Raw genomic sequence first — 16,686 nt, forward strand, 5'->3', positions numbered from 1 at the left:
TTAAAGCAGCTAAACTGAAAATTAAAGCAGATTCTGTCTGCAGGCCAATAATTTTAATTCAAGACAAAACGCCTTAAGGAAGAAAGGGGAGGAGGGTCTATTGCGTGCATTGCTGGATTTGACAACAATTAATTTGATTATTTTAACAGCTTCTGCTTTTTTATTATTATTAATAGTGTAGCTTCGGTTGCTCTGAGCTCAGTATGGAGGGTGCTGAGTAAAGTTTCTTTTTATTCAGAGATTTGGGGAAGGGCTTATTTCCAAGAAATTTCAATATCCCACGTCAACAAGCCTCCCTCTTCGCTTGTGTGATTTGTTCAGTGCAAAACTTTCTCAGAATGGCAGATATTTCTTGAACCACCTCCTCACCATCTAGAATTTCGCTATCTGATGTCAAGAAGCCACAAATGTGGCTCAGAGTTAGGCACAGCAAACGCTTTTTGACACAATTGCCCCATGGCATCATCACACCTCAAATTCCGGCTCTTGCAAAAAGCCACAGTCTCCCTCAGCCCGCGAAAGGCAAAATTGCCCCGTTGTGGTCCTTGAGAGCGATAAGATCTCCATGTCTCAAAAACTCCTGCATTGGTCACAGCAGGTTTGCCACAGAGAGCAGCAAAAGGCAAAAGACCTTACATCTTAACATTCGCCACTTTTTATTTTTATTTGTGGCCACCTGCAGAGAGTGTCTGCATTTTGCAAGAGGGATTCAGCTGTGTGATGGAAATGAAGTTTTGCACAACTGAGAGAGAGATAAGGTGCTCTGGGGCAACAAATCTATTCCATATGCATATGCATATGCATATACATATACAGATAGATATATAGACACACACACACACACACACACAAACACACATACACACCGTATTTTTCACTCCATAGGACGCACCTAGTTTTTAGAGGAGGAAAGGGGGAAAGCCCCTTTTGGGGGATCAGCTCACAGTTTTGCAACTTCTTTTGCAAAGGGGAAAAGCCCCTTCTTTTGAGGATCAGCTCAAAGTTGTTGAGCTTACTTTGCAAAGGGAAAAAATCCTGTTTTTATGGGGTTCAACTCACAGTTCTGCAGCTTCTTTAGGAAAGGAAAGGAAGCCTTTCTACAGTTTCCAGACAGATAATCTAATCAGCCAGTCACATGTCGCTGGGGGAAAACAGTCTCCATCTGTAGAACATTCAATAATGGAGGGCTGGGCAAGGGGGCAGAAAGGGAGCCAGCGATCGATCACACATTCGCCATAAGATGCCCAGACATTTCCCCTTACTTTTTAGGAGGAAAAAAGTGTATCTTATGGAGCGAAAAATACGGTATATCCTCCCAAATCAGAGTCTAGCAACTGATGCTTCTCAGACGTCCTTCAAAATTTTGGATTTCTTCCCTTGCACTGCTGGTCTTCTCTTCCTCTCATCTTAGGTCTTGCCTGAAAGTCCAGTTGGCCATAGCAAATTCCATCCTGTTATAAAATTTGGAGGAGAGGGCTGTTAGTTGCTTGATGGCTTAAATTCAACATCTTTTTGACCGTGTGAGAAGCATCCAGACCTTTCTGTCTCCGTTTCCCGTTTTTCCAGTTTTAAATACAGTTCTCCACATCTAGGGAAGCTTTTAATGTCTGGTGTTTTATCACTTTATTAATATTATTATCATTAATTCTTTTGGGAGCTGCCCAGAGCGGCTGAGGAAACCCAGCCATATGGGTGGGGTATAAATAATAAATTATCATCATCATCATCATTATTTCTGCAGCGATTTGTGATTTTTTTTATTTAAAAAAGCTTCATGAAAACCATACAACATTTTAGTGCAGATTTCATTTTGTATGCACTTCTGACTCATGAACAGATTTTCTCAGGTAATTATCCCTAATGGGATGCATTTTTGTACATTATTTTCATAAATATATTCATTTTTGTGAACATTGTTTGGATGGAGAATGACATTGCAAAATTTGTGGAAGTGCAAACTTCAAAGGTTGGCTGTGTTTCAGTTCTCATAGTGTTTCAGAAAGTGCAAATTTGATAGTTCTGAATTTAATACAAACGGAATCAAATGTATTCCCCATTCCTATCACCCATCTATATTTTAAAAAGAGCCCTTACCTGTATTTGCTCTGAAGGAGGAGGTTCAGAGATCTTGGTGTGACACCCTTCGGGAGCAAAAGTTTTACTATATTTGATTATCAAACAAATTTAACACACAAACAGACATATGTGCTGTTATTAACAACACATGACACACTTTTAAAAAAGGCTTTAAGATGTGTTATTTTCTTGAATGTTGTCGAGGGCTGCCAAAAAGTGGTTGGACCACCCTGATACACACACATACAAATTTAATATTTGATTTTTGCAGTATTTTCTTATGCACATTTTGCACTGTTTTATATAACTGATTTTTTATGATTAAGTGATATATATATTGCTAATTAAAATATAAAACAAATAGTGGGAAGCCCTGGCTGCCTTGTGCACTACAGGCAGCAACATTTCCTTTTGCCCTCTCACTGACATAGGGCATATTGTCATGGTTCTTTCCCGGGGTGTAGCTCCTCATACTACCTGGGCCAATTCGGATCCAAATAAAACTCAGGAAGATGAGAAGTGATGCCAACACTCCAACGACAGCAAAGGACACTCTGTAGACTTGGCAGTTCCTGTTATCGTCTGTGGAAGAAGCTTTCAAAAAAGGAGAGAGAGAAAGAATATTTTTTAAAAACCCCAGCTTTGCTTACTCAGGAATTTCTGCTGTCGACAGAAGACAACAATGCATCACTCACATGCATTGAACATGGCGGTCCTCTTCACGCTGGTGCTGGAGGAGTTGAACTTGACTTTGCAGGCGATACTTCCCCCACTGCTGTGTAATTCCAAGGGGAAGCGAAGGAGACTGACGAAGGTTAAGGATCCACTGTTGTTTTTCGCTAAAAGGGTCCAGGCCTCATGAGGGAGATCTCCTGGGACGTCCCAGGAAACCTGGACGAAGTTGCACACTCCATGGACCACGCAAGCAAGCTGGTTTTCCAGCTGGGAAGACGGCCCTTGCTTAGAGGGTTTTAAAAGCATCACCCGGGTGCTCGGGGTATAACTGTCTGATGAGAAAAAAATAGGGAGAGGAGAGTTTCATCGTTGCATAATTTCATCCACCTCTATCCTGCTCCCCTTTCTAAAAACTAAAAAGCACCAAACTCTCCTCCACCATCCTCTTCTAAACCTTTACTGGCTCTACAATATCCCTTTTCAGGTCAGGTAACAGTATCCCAATTGTGGCTTGCATGAGATATTTGTGTCATGGCGTTATGATGCGGGTGGTTTTAATTTCGATCCATTCCTAAGGATCCCTAGGGTGGATCTGCCTTTCTCAATCGTTCTAGGAAAGCTGCATCTTCGTTAGGAGGCTTGGGGTGAGGCCCCCTTAAATGGTATGGGGAAGGGCTGGGTTAATGTTTTGCTCCTGCAAAGGCCAGAGGAGTTTCTTAGAGAGAATCGTAGGAAACAGCCGAGCTGTTGAGGGATGTGGCAGACCCTCCATGAGATTCTTGGTGCCAATGGAGGCCGAACGAGGCTGGTTTCTGGTATTTTGTGACAGGACGAAATATGTCAGAGCGGGGCTAGAATTCAACAACAACCTTGCCTGCAACGTATGAGATGATCTTGAGAACGGATGCTAATTTAACTGCCCCACTCAGTGGTTCTAGTGCAAATCTCAGATCTAATCTCTTACCTCCAACAATCAGTAGCCATAATCCTTTGCTGACATTATAATTTGTTGTGACACAGAAATATATGCCAGAATCCGACCTCTGGACATTTAAGATCTCCAGCACTGAGTCTTGACTGTAAGCTTTAGCTCTGCAGACAAATCTGTCCCCGGTTTTTCCATCGTTACAAAATTTGATTAAAACTGGAAATCTGCTTTCTCTTCTTTTATACCAACTGAATGATAATCCACCGTCCTCAATTTTTTCGGCAGAAGTGCACGGAATCTGTGCCGACTCTCCAATACCCACAAACTGGAACCTCTGAGTTGGATACAGGAACGAAAGGTAGGCTGGAAGCACTGTGGAGAGGAAAACCCACAAGGACCATTAACGGCTGCAGTTTTGCACCCCTGGCTTTTTCCGCAAAAAGATATAACGCCACTTGAAGATCTCTACATTGCCCTGTGATTGAAACATTAGAAATCAGATGCACGTTTAAGGAAAAAGTGGGAAATGTTTTACAAAAACTACAGAAAGTTTCAGAGTCTATAAAAATTTCAACTCAATTGCTTTCTCAGGTTTTAAGAGTTGGGCAAAAGCAGCAGAATAAATCTTACCTGCGGAGGACAAAACAAGGTATGTGGTCAACAACATTGCTGAAAGTAGCGGCAGCAGCCAGAAGTCCAGAGCCCACATCAAATGTGCAACAGCTTCAGTGGAAAAGGTTTAATGTGACACCAGCTTCTTGCTAGGGAACCACCTCCATGTGGGTGTTGCAGTGGGGTTATGGGGACCATTGAGAAAGGTCAGCAGGGCTTGTGATAAAGTAAAAGCATTCTGGGAATTGATCTATAATGAGCTCAAAAAGATGTTTAGATATACCTTCCCCCAAAAGCCAGAAGCATTTTTGCTGGGTTTGATGGGAGAGGAAATCGCTAAGACTATTTCTGTACGCCACGACGGCAACAAGAACTTTATTAGCTCAAAAGTGGGAAGTGCAGGAATTGCCAACGATTGAGGAGCGGCAGACGAAGCTGATGGACTATGCGGAATTAGCCAAGCTGACTGGTAGAATCTGGAACCAAAACGACCAAAAGTTTCAAAGAGGCTTTAGTAAATTTATTGGGTATATGAATAATTGTGGCAAAAATGTGAAGACACTAGCTGGATTGAAATAAATCCTGCAATGAAACCTAAAACATTTTATAACTTTCTAGACCAAAGAGACAGAGTTGACTATAACTATTTTATAACTAGTACAACTATTTTACTTTTAAAAGACACCTGAAGGAGGCCCTGTTTATTGTTTTTTATATTTGGTTGGAAGCCGCCCAGAGTGTCTGGGGAGACCCAGTCTGATGGGCGGCGTATAAATAATAATAATAATAATTATTATTATTAGGATATAAAGGCCAGAAGTGGAGGTTTTAAAGTGTGACATAAAGACTTGAAAACAAAAGAACAGTTGAAGGGGTGGAGGGAAGTCACGAGCGCGGCAGAGCAAAGAGTATTTTTATTTGCTATTGTAATGTTGGAAATAGTGTGTTAAGAAATAAATTAATTAAAATTATATGTAAAAAAGTAAATGAGAAAGGTCAACAGGGAGGAATCACTCCCAGAAAGCCCCCCAACAGCATTCCTTGCTTTATTCAATGCCCTGTTATTGCCTAAATGTATATGCAATGGCAGGGACGCGGGTGGCGCTGTGGGTTAAACCACAGAGCCTAGGGCTTGCCGATCAGAAGTTCGGCAGTTCGAATCCCCGCGACGGGGTGAGCTCCCGTTGCTCGGTCCCTGCTCCTGCCAACCTAGCAGTTTGAAAACACGTCAAAGTGCAAGTAGATAAATAGGTACCACTCCAGTGGGAAGGTAAATGGCGTTTCCGTGCGCTGCTCTGGTTCGCCAGAAGCGGCTTAGTCATGTTGGTCACATGGCCAGTAAAGCGAGATGAGTGCTGCAACCCCAGAGTCAGTCACGACTGGACCTAACGGTCAGGGGTCCCTTTACCTTTACCCTTATATACAATGGCAAAATGTCTGCAGAAATGAATGGATGACAAATCTTACCCTTTAAAAAAATGGACATGCTGCCTTCAGGTCCATCCTGATTTATAGGAAGCACAGGAGCTTGCTTTCTGCTAAGTCAGACCTATCTAGCGTAGTGAGGCCTACACTGACTGGCAGCTTCTCTCCAGGGTTTCAGGCATAGGACGTTACCAGTCCTGCCTGGAGGATGCCAGAGATTGAACCCGAAACACCTTTTCTCTTGCAAAACATGTCTATGACATTTATTTCCCTTTTGGCAGAAGTGAATGAAATCTGCAGGCAGAGTAGCCCACTCCTGAGTTGACAAAACTTTTCAAACAATAGTCAGATAGATCCAGGAGTTTTTATGCTTGGTACCCGTAAAAGTGACATTTTTTTTGTTATTATTATTATTTCTTTGGTGCCAGAAGCTGCAAGTTTAACCAAGTCAGTTAAATCCTAGTTTAGGCTCTACAAAAGGTCATAGAATAGAACCACTGACCTTCTGATTGGCAAGCCCAAGAATCATAGAATCATAGAGTTGGAAGAGACCACAAGGGCCATCGAGTCCAACCCCCTGCCAAGCAGGAAACACTATCAGAGCACTCCTGACATATGGTTGTCAAGCCTCTGCTTAAAGACCTCCAAAGAAGGAGACTCCACCACACTCCTTGGCAGCAAATTCCACTGTCAAACAGCTCTTACTGTCAGGAAGTTCTTCCTAATGTTTAGGTGGAATCTTCTTTCTTGTAGTTTGGATCCATTGCTCCGTGTCCGCTTCTCTGGAGCAGCAGAAAACAACCTTTCTCCCTCCTCTATGTGACAAGAGCTTTATCTTTTGGCTAGGCTTCCCTGGAGATACCCAGGGGCACATTTATCCTCAGTACCCCTCTCCATAGATCAAGAAAGACAGGAGGAAATCAAACTAAAAGCTTTCTCTTTGAGAGCTATATTTAGGCAGTAGCTGGCTGGCCACCTCTGCAGCTTCAACAGACCACAGACACACAAAATCCCTGGGTGTGGATCTCAGAGGTAACTCTGGTTAAGAAAAAAGCACCTAGCACCCTCCTGAGTCAATCTTTCTGCTCTTGTTGGTTTTGACACCCCTGAGCCTATTTTCTTCATTTGCAAAATCGATAAAAACAGGAAATTTTTGTGTGGCTTTGGCTTCGATGCTGTTTGTAACGGTAATGAAATGTTGGTAGTCTGACTGGGCAGGAAGGACCCCTCGTAGCTCAAAATGGCCTGCTAAGTCAACTTGAATTGTTGAATTGTTTTCCCTACTCCGCCAGGGGGAAAAGCATTCTGCCTCTCTCATAAACAATACCTAGGAGAGAGAAACGGGGGACAAACTTGATCCAGTTTGCATTTAAAGTGGAACCGAACTGATTTGCACTTCCCAAAGCAATCTGCAAACTGCACCTAGCCATCGTTTGAAGTTTGCATTTGCACCCCAAATTTGCAATGCGGTTCTCCTCTCATGTAACGTGTGCAAAATCAAAAAATAAATAAACATACATGTATTAGGGTAACCTGTGCAGGAAAATAATTCTGAAATAGTGTTCCAGGGTAGAGGGGGAGTTAATTTATATTTATACTTAAAATTAATTTTGCGATGCAGTTTCTTATGGAGATAAAATAATATTCATTTGGTCTGAAAATTAAAAAGATAAAAAATACACATAAAAATGAAGTTATTACTGAAAGGTTTGTTTTATTTATTGATTTCATAAAACTTCTGTGCCTGTTTGTAAAGAACCTCAAAGCAGTTTACAAAAAGAATAAAACAATAAAATAAAACAAAAAAGTGTGAGTAAAAACAGCAAAAACATTAGTTGAAACATTCAAAAAGATTAAAATCCAATTGAAACACACATTCCCTGTTTAGGGAAGTTTTTAATGTTTAATGCTGCACAGTATTGGGTTTTTAATATTCGGTTGGGAGCTGCCCAGAGTGGCTGGGGAAACCCAGCCAGATGGGTGGGGTATAAATAATAAATCATCATCATTTTACAAATTCAGAATGAGTATTTTGTGGCAAACATATTCCAGTATATTGCTTTGTAAATAATAATAATGTACATATTAGGCAAAATTGCATTCTAACCTATGTATATTAGGAGAAATTTGCACCAAAATGCTGATTTATTTTCAAGACTCGCAATCTGATGTGGAAATTTAGAAAAGTGGAAACTGAAGATTGAGAAAGGGATAAACTGAGAGAAACACAAATTAAAGGAGTCTCCCTTCCGCAATGGCAGATAAAACTAGGCCATTGGAATATGCTGCAGAATGCAACCCTTACAAAAATTCCCCTGCATGTCCATCATTCAGAATGATTGATTGTTTTTACAATCAATTTTATTAAAGGTTTTCCAACATATTATACCATTAAAAACAAACTGATCAAAAAAGAAATAATAGAGAACAATGCATAAAAAAAGGAAATAAGGAAAAGGAGAAAAATAATAAAATAAAATAGTAAAAACCACCATAATAGTAATGATCCTAGTACAACACATTTTATATGTTTTACAATTTTATTAAAGGTTTTCCAACATGTTATACAATAAGAAGCAAACAAATCTAGAAGGAAATAATAGAGAACAGGTTAGCAAAGGGTGTTAAATTCAGGAGTCTCCTTTTCTACTTCTCCACATCCCTCCTGTAGACTCCATGTTTCTTCTTAGCTGCTGTGACCTATTCAGCTTGGAACAGAAAACAGAAAGGTCAAAACCCAGATTCCAGAGATGCTTTGTTAGGAACGAAGGATGAGAAATCACCTGGAGAGGTTTAGAGTGGTTCTTGAGATCCCATGTTGGGGGACCTGGACCACTTTGGACATTGATTGTCAAACTTAATCCATTCTGGGAGTCCGTTCGACTCCCGAAACCGTTTCAAAAACCAAGGTGCGGCTTCCAATTGGCTGCAGGAGCTTCCTGCACTCAACCGGAAGCTGCGTCGGACATTCCAAAAAATGTTCGCAAACCGGAACACTCACTTCTAGGTTTGTGGCGTTCGGGAACCAATTTGTTTGACAACTACCGTATCTTTCGCTCTATAAGACGCACCTGACCATAAGACGCACCTAGTTTTTAGAGGGGGAGTGCAAGAAAAAAATATTCTTTAAATATAGCGCTGAGCAGAGCCTGTATGCATCCCAGGCTCTGCTCAGCACTCCCTTTCACGAGCCGTGTGGAGCGTGTGTGCGGCGCTTGCACACACTTGTTCTAGCTTCTGGCTTAGCCACGCTCTGTCCCTTCCCTCACCTCCCGCAAAAGCCCCCAAGAGCCACGCTCCCTCCTCAGGGAAAAGCCCCCAAGAGCTGCACACACGCTCTGCGCGGCTCTTACGGGCTTTTGCGGAGGGTGGGAGAAGGGACAGAGCACGGCTAAGCCAGGTGCTAGAACAGCGAGAGGGAGCGCAGCAATCCCTCTTGCTGTTCTGCTTCTGGGATAGCTGCGCAGCCTGCATGCGCTCCATAAGACGCACGCACATTTCCCCTTACTTTTTAGGAGGGAAAAAGGTGCGTCTTATAGAGCGAAAAATACGGTAAGCCGTTCAGGAACCAAGGTACCGCTGTACTTCAGATCCAAGTTGTTTCTTTGTTTGCAACCGCCCACTTCTGCAAACCCCCCCCCAAACTCTGTTTTAGCCTGACTGATGTCAAATCTCTGACCGGGACAGAGAGTTGGAAGTTCCTGTAACAGTAGGAAGGGGGGGGGGTCAGATCTGGGACCCTCTTTGCTAATGCTGCACATTTGGGACCAGAGTATTGCAACTTTAGCTGTCTCTCCCCCCCCTTTCCCACGTCAGCCAGTGAAGAGAAAAGAACCCATTGAATTCTATGGGGTTCATCTGCCCTTCTTCCCACCAGCAGTTTCCCATAGGGTCTACCTCTTTGATCCTTGGTTTGCTGGTGGTTCTGGGTTCCCAAGGAAGCATAGAAAGGCTTCAGTGGGCTGGGTTCAATGCAGTCCCACTTTTTCCCCCTTTGCCTTTCCCTTTTTTAAATTATTATTATTATTATTATTTTTACCAACCAGCAAAACACAAACAGTGAAACCCCCCAGGCAGCTGACACATTGGGTATACATAATCAATAATAACATATTCAAATCAACCATATGTTCAATTCTATATACATTGACACTCCTCCCTCCACAACGTTTATTTAACTTTTAACATTTTAATTGCCCCAAATTGTTCAAACCTGCCCAAATAATCCAATATCTTCTCCAACCAACCCTCCTCCTTCTCACTGACCTTATACCCTTTCATTTTGTGAATCTTCACAGTTCGATATTCTAAAATTATAATATTTTTCGGTTTTTTCCCTCCATTGGTTCACCCCAGCTCTTCTGCATTTTTCCAATTACTCGCTATCCCGCTTGCAAACACATAATTACCTCTGCCCAAACGCTTTCTGAAGCAGAGGACCAACGGCGGGATCCACAGGATAATGGCCAAGCAGGGGACTCTATAATACAATGTAAGGAAGCAGGTTCCTGCTAAAAGAAGAAGACAGAGAAACAGCAGTGCTGTTAGTCATGGACCCAGGTTCTCACTGAGACTGGTAGGGCAGAAGGCAGGGAGGCCACCAGCAGGTGGCGCCAGAGCCAGTGACAATCCGAGCCAACTAATCCCAGCGTTGCCTCCACCTTCCTCTTCCCTACTGAGTTCCATAATGGCAACCCCGAGTCCACTTATAGCCCCTGCCACAATTTGCGGCAAGGGAACACCTAAAAGGGCTCTCTTTGTGGCCCTGACTCTGGAACAGTCTCCCCCATAGAATTCTGCCTTTCTCGCACCTTGCTGGTCTTCAGATGTCAGCGTGAACGACATTTTTAACACATCCAAACTTGCACAGTTTGAGATTATGAGATGTTTAGCCATCGGTAGCAATATGAATCAGTGGTTTTCTTTTTTTAACGATTAGTCTGAATATGCCTTTTATTTTATTTTCAGTATTTTGATTTTAGTATATTGTTGTGACAATGCCCCCCCCCCCAAGCTATTCTGGAGGAAGGGTGATTTGTAAGTAACATAAATAAAATAAAGATATAGGTTGGTGACTCTTGGCAGCTTGAGATAGACGGTAGTGCTGGGGTCTTACGGGGATTGTGGATTACAGTGGCACCTCGGGTTAAGAACTTAATTCGTTCTGGAGGTTCCGTTCTTAACCTGAAATTGTTCTTAACCTGGGGTACCACTTTAACTTATGGGGTCTTTCGCTGCCACTGCACTATTTCTGTTCTCATCCTGAAGCAAAGTTCTTAACCGGAGGTACTATTTCTGGGTTAGCGGAGTCTGTAACCTGAAGCATCTGTAACCTGAGGTACCACTGTACTTAATTTCCTTTAAAATGCGGCCGGGGGGGGGGTAAGCCATCTGTCCTGTATTTGGGGACCCCCTCACAGACCGCTGAGGGACATAGACTTGTGCCTCAGATTCTTGCCCTGGCGGCACTGCTAGAAGCTCTACGCTATCTTCAAATTCTAACCATAAAAGGGTGTGCTTGCGTAGCACAACATGCCCTGGAAAATTGGTCTGGAAGAGCGATTTTACATCGTAACACACCTGCATCCATAGATGATGATGTGCTTCCAGCTACTGCAACGCTTCCACTTTCCTACTCTTGCAGTAATATTTATTTCTGTTTGAATAGTATTTTTGTGCTCTGTATGACAGATAGGTTGAATTACCCATTATATCATACTGTTGCATGCCACCCCAATCTCTGAGAGGTGAAAGGGCACTTAACCAGAGTTCGGAATGAAGGTCAGTGGAGACTGTGGTGTCATCAGGATATCTGGTTATATTTGCACATATATACAATACAATACAATCTTTATTACGGTCCAGAGACCCAACAAATCATTACAAAGCAATACACAATTCATACAGCCTACCTCCAGGTTAAACAAGCATTTTGTTCAGAATATAGGAATCATTTGAGGAGTTAAGTACTAATAAGTTTTATGGTATTAATGGTAAAATAAGGTTAAAATAAACTAAGATAATTTTATGACAGAAAACAGAGAAAGATGGAATGGATTTGCTGAAATAATTAATAACTAGAATACAAAAAAGGGAGGTGTGAGGAGGTCGATGAAACAAGTAAATGAAAGACGAAGAAATGGAAAAATTGGATGTGTTTTCAACTGTTTTTGCTTTTATTTTTGTTCTGGAAGTATTGTTTTCTTGTTTTTGTTTTTGTTTTTTTATGTATTGTAAATCTTTTTTCTTTTTTCTTCTTTCTGTAATCTTTAAACTTTTAATAAATATTATTTTTTAAAAAACAAAAACAGAATATAGGAACCATTTGTTCTTGCAACCACTGATAAAAACTTTGCCACTGCTAATGTTCTAGCATTTGTCCAGTCTTCCAGTAGGAACATTTGCACATATATGCAAACTGAGCATGGCAACATTAACACCCCAAAATATATTGCTGCTCCATTATTCACCACTTTGGATCCAGCGCAGAGCAGGCAGCTGTATCTCCAGCTTCCAGCCTGATTTCTGCTCAGCCTTACAAACCACTCTCTTTCTTGCAATGGAAACAAACAAAAGAATTTCCTTCCAGTAGCACCTTAGAGACCAACTAAGTTTGTTACTGGTATGAGCTTTCATGTGCATGCACACTTCTTCAGATACCAACAATGGTATCACCTACCTAGCAGCCAGATGAGGGGATGGGAAAGCACATTCACTCATTCTATGGCACAGAGCAAATTATTTGGTTACGCTAATTGTGGTGTGAGCCACAACCACTGCCCAGGCAAAGGGGCTGGTTTGATAAACGTGCTGTCATCACTACTATGCCCCAAAGTGCAGGAACCCAAGAACTGGAAGGGACTCAGGGCATCATACAGCCTTGGTCCTGTATACCTGAAGGAGCGTCTCTACCCTAATCTTTCAGCCCGGACACTGAGGTCCAGCTCCGAGGGCCTTCTGGCGGTTCCCTCACTGTGAGAAGTGAGGTTGCAGTGAACTAGGCAGAGGGCCTTCTCAGTAGTGGCACCCACCCCGTGGAACGCCCTCCCTTCAGATGTGAAGGAAATAAGCAACTATCTTACTTTTAAACGACATCTGAAGGCAGCCCTGTTTAGGGAAGTTTTTAATATTTAATGCTGTATTGTGTTTTTAATGTTCAGTTGGGAGCTGCCCAGAGTGGCTGGGGAAACCCAGCCAGATGGACGGGGCATAAATAACAAACAACAACAACAACAACTATCACCATCATCATACAGTCTGACCCCACAAACTCACAACATCACTCTACCTGCTGACACTGTGTTCAAAGGGACCTCTGCACTGATGTTTCTTTTCTCCTGGTCTGAACAGGAATAAGCCATCCCTTGGCTCCATCTCTCTTGAGGAATCAGCTTCAGACTCCAAATGGTGAAGGCTCCTTCCCCATCGATCACCTCACCATCCTTCCGGCCCTGAGAGGTTTCCCCACCAATATCCCAGGAGAAAGTATCCTCATCAGGGTTTGCGTCAATCAGGAGGCAGAGGAGGGGAAGGTGGTGGGGGAGCTCTGTGTCTTCTGCAGCGGAAGGAGCAAAGAGGGAAAGTTTTGGCCCAGAAGTCCCTAGGAGACAAGGAGAATCGCATGAGAATGGCTCCTCAGATCTTTATCTTAATCCCTCTCGTAGGTTTCATGGGGGTGACATGGCTCCTCAACAAACTAGACCCAATAAACAGCCATCCCAATGACTGTTGCAGTAGTTAGAGTGTTGGACTAGGGCCTGGAAAAGACCTGGGTTCAAATCCCCATTCAGGAAGCTCGCTTGGGCCGGGCTCAGCCTAGACTACCTTACAGGGATGTTGTGGGGATCAGTGAGGAGCAGCTGTACCAAGTGAAATACCTGGAGCTCCTTGAAGAAAAATGTGGGGGTGTAAATCCAATAAATAAATAAAGCAAATGCTACAGACCCTAATTTAAATCTAAGCCATAGTTGCTTAAGACTTGCCCTACCAATATCTACTAGTAGTATAGTTGTACCTTGGTTTTCAAACTGCTTAGTTCTCAAATGTTTTGGCTCCAGAATGCCGCAAACCCGGAAGTGACTGTTCCAGTTTTCAAACATTCTTCGGAACCCAAATGTCCAACCTGTGTTCCACGGCTTCCGATTGGCTGCAGGAGCTTCCTGCAGCCAATCAGAAGCTGCACTTTGGTTTCTGAACATTTTGGAAGACGAACGGACTTCCAGAACGGATTCTGTACAACTTCCAAGGTATGACTGTATTAGTATTAACAAAAGCAAAAAGCAAAAAAGGCAAGAGAGCTTGTTTAAAGAAGTGGAAGCTGCGTTCAGACATGGATTAGAGCAGGGTGGAGAGAGACCCACAAAGCAAAATTAACAGAACACAGTGGCACCTCAGGTTACATACGCTTCAGGTTACATACGCTTCAGGTTACAGACTCCGCTTATCCAGAAATAGTACCTTGGGTTAAGAACTTTGCTTCAGGATGAGAACAGAAATCGTGCTCTGGCGGCGCAGCAGCAACAGGAGGCCCCATTAGCTAAAGTGGTGCTTCAGGTTAAGAACAGTTTCAGGTTAAGTACGGACCTCCAGAACAAATTAAGTTCTTAACCTGAGGTACCACAGTATAAGGTTTGGGGAGCAGAATGCTTAACAGATTAGGACAAACAAATAAAAATGTCTTTAAATATATGTTTAAAAATAAATAAATGTTTATAAATAAAATAAATAAAAAAATAAAAAATAAATGTTTTTTAAATATATCTGTGGCAGGAAACCAGGCAGGCAGGTAGGTGCGGCAAATAACAAAGCTGTGAAAGGATTAACTAAAAGGTGTTGGGGAGATTGCAAAGAAACTCAATTATTTCGTGGGTCTTTCTTCACTTGAGGAGATATTGGGCAGGTTTTTGTGTGCTGTTGTTTGAAATTTGCTAGGGGCCTATGGCAGGGATGCGGGTGGCCTAGGACTTGCCAATCAGAAGGTCAGTGGTTCGAATCCCCGCAATGGGGTGAGCTCCTGTTGCTCAGTCCCAGCTCCTGCCAACCTAGCAGTTCAAAAGCACATCAAAGTGCAAGTAGATAAATAGGTACCGCTCTGTCGGGAAGGTAAACGGCGTTTGCGTGCGCTGCTCTGGTTCGCCAGAAGCGGCTTAGTCATGCTGGCCACATGACCCGGAAGCTGTATGCCGGCTCCCTCGGCCAATAAAGTGAGATGAGCGCCGCAACCCCAGAGTCGGCCACGACTGGACCTAATGGTCAGGGGTCCCTTTACCTTTAGGGGCCTATGGCAGGTTTGCAAGTGGACTGGCTGTATATTATATAAGCAAGAAGCGCATTTGACATCTGCTGAGCCACTCACCTAAGACGATCAGCCTCACCCCACTCAGGAAGGTGAATTTCTGAGCCATAGCTCCAGCACAGTAATACACCCCAGAATCCCTTCCCTGGACGTTGTGTCGGGTCAGATCCATTTGGCTTGGTTTTTTTATTCCTGGTGTTTGAGTGGTATAAATGTCTGTAATCTTACGCAGTCCCCCTTCCTGTTCGTCTTTGTACCAGCCCACTACCGACACAAAAGTTCCTTCTGGAATGTTGCAGCTGATGTTGACAGTGGCGCCAGGAGATGCTGAGATCCTTGCCAGTCTCTGCGGGATTTCGGTGATCCCCTGTGATCCAGCAGCTGCAGCAGGGAAGCAAAGGGATGTGTGGTTGGTCCCATTTGGTTGGTCCCACTAAACAGAAAATCAAGATGACCACCCCATGACTATAAAACATTTCTTTTAAAATAGGGCACATATGACAGACCTGTTTGCTGCTTCCCCCTTTCCCTGCCCCTGTCTGGATTGTCACTTGATGTGGGGGTAAGATACAGAAGGATTACCAAATCTTAAGAAAAATATGCACACACACAAAAAATGACATGTTGAATTTTTCAACTTTCAACTTTAAAAAATGAGGGGTGCTGAAAAGTTGTAACATAACTTAAGAATTCAAAAGATATTTAGGTTAAATTAATATAATTTAGTTTTTCTTGGTAAGTAAAATAATTGCCATGCACTTGCAGTTATATTTATTATTATTAATTATTTCCTCCTGCTGCTGCTGCTGCTGCTAATAATTCAGCATTACTTGACATTTTCAGAAGGAAAAATTAATATTATCTGGTTTTCCGAAAGCAGTTTATGTGCTTCTTTGTCAAACATAGCCTTACCAAGCTAAATGTTGTCCAGTCACAAAAATAATGGCAGATTTGAATTCCCCACACACCAAAACATAGTTTGCAAAATTTAAGTTTTACCCCCTAAAATGAGAAGTGCTGCGTGTGTTCTCAAGCATCACAAATTTTGTGTTAAGCAATTAGCAACTAATTCCAAGCAGATTTCTTGTGGGGAGCAATTGCCCTGCCAAAGAAATGTGCTTAAGAAACTTTATAAACTGAGAGCTGCAAAAAGAAAACCAACCTCCTTTTTCCTCCTTAGGGAAGGAGACATGTCAGTCAAGTTCGTAAACCAGGTTCCAAATAAGAAACTTCAAATGTTTATTCAATGTGTGCAGAGATAAATATGCTTTACTGATTACTGAAACTGAATCAGTAGATTTTACTATATAGAATTAAATATGTGTTTCTTTTTGCCAAGTTAAAAGAAATGGCATCATGAAAATAAGAAACACTCATCGTTTAATTGAAGCGCATCTTGCTATTTGTCAAGACTCTGCTGAAGATTTGGGATGGGAGAGACTTTGTTCAGCTTTCATTTTAATGGGAACCAACCTAATTTGTGCTTCCTGAAAACATAAACAGATTGAAACACAGCATTCCTACAAAATTCACATTACTCTGAATATTTCAGGGTAGCTGTCCAACCAAAAAGTGTGCAGGTATAAGTGAAAACAATGAAAACAAAGCTACGTTATGTTATGGGAAATTGCTTGCAAAAATGCACATGTTTTGCAAAATTGTTCACAAATACACA

The 16,686-nt window shown here is 42.3% G+C and overlaps 2 protein-coding genes across 3 annotated transcripts in view; both read right to left on the reverse strand.

The window, feature by feature from the left end:
* Window positions 1-1,253: 1,253 nt before the first annotated feature.
* LOC309330585 (uncharacterized protein) lies at window positions 1,254-4,836 on the reverse strand. Its single transcript, XM_081842307.1, has 6 exons — window positions 4,310-4,836; window positions 3,716-4,051; window positions 2,772-3,083; window positions 2,554-2,670; window positions 2,095-2,141; window positions 1,254-1,451 (listed from the first exon to the last, which is right to left on the reverse strand). Exons 1-6 carry the CDS (start codon window positions 4,386-4,388, stop codon window positions 1,356-1,358), a joined length of 987 nt encoding a protein of 328 aa, XP_081698433.1. The 5' UTR covers window positions 4,389-4,836; the 3' UTR covers window positions 1,254-1,355.
* A 3,247-nt stretch (window positions 4,837-8,083) lies between these two features.
* The window catches only part of LOC309329999 (uncharacterized protein), a 55,406-nt gene continuing 46,803 nt past the window's right edge, over window positions 8,084-16,686 (reverse strand). For both annotated transcript variants that reach the window (XM_081841383.1, XM_081841382.1), the window contains exons 2-5: window positions 15,072-15,392; window positions 13,005-13,316; window positions 10,126-10,227; window positions 8,084-8,424 (exon numbers count right to left, since the gene is read on the reverse strand). In XM_081841383.1, the coding sequence (XP_081697509.1) occupies window positions 8,417-8,424; window positions 10,126-10,227; window positions 13,005-13,316; window positions 15,072-15,183 (534 nt within the window). In that variant the 5' untranslated portion in view covers window positions 15,184-15,392 and the 3' untranslated portion in view covers window positions 8,084-8,416. The remainder of the gene's footprint in view (window positions 8,425-10,125; window positions 10,228-13,004; window positions 13,317-15,071; window positions 15,393-16,686) is intronic.

Source organism: Podarcis erhardii (assembly GCF_964252035.2).
Source record: "Podarcis erhardii genome assembly, chromosome: 15".
Lineage (NCBI taxonomy): Eukaryota > Metazoa > Chordata > Lepidosauria > Squamata > Lacertidae > Podarcis > Podarcis erhardii.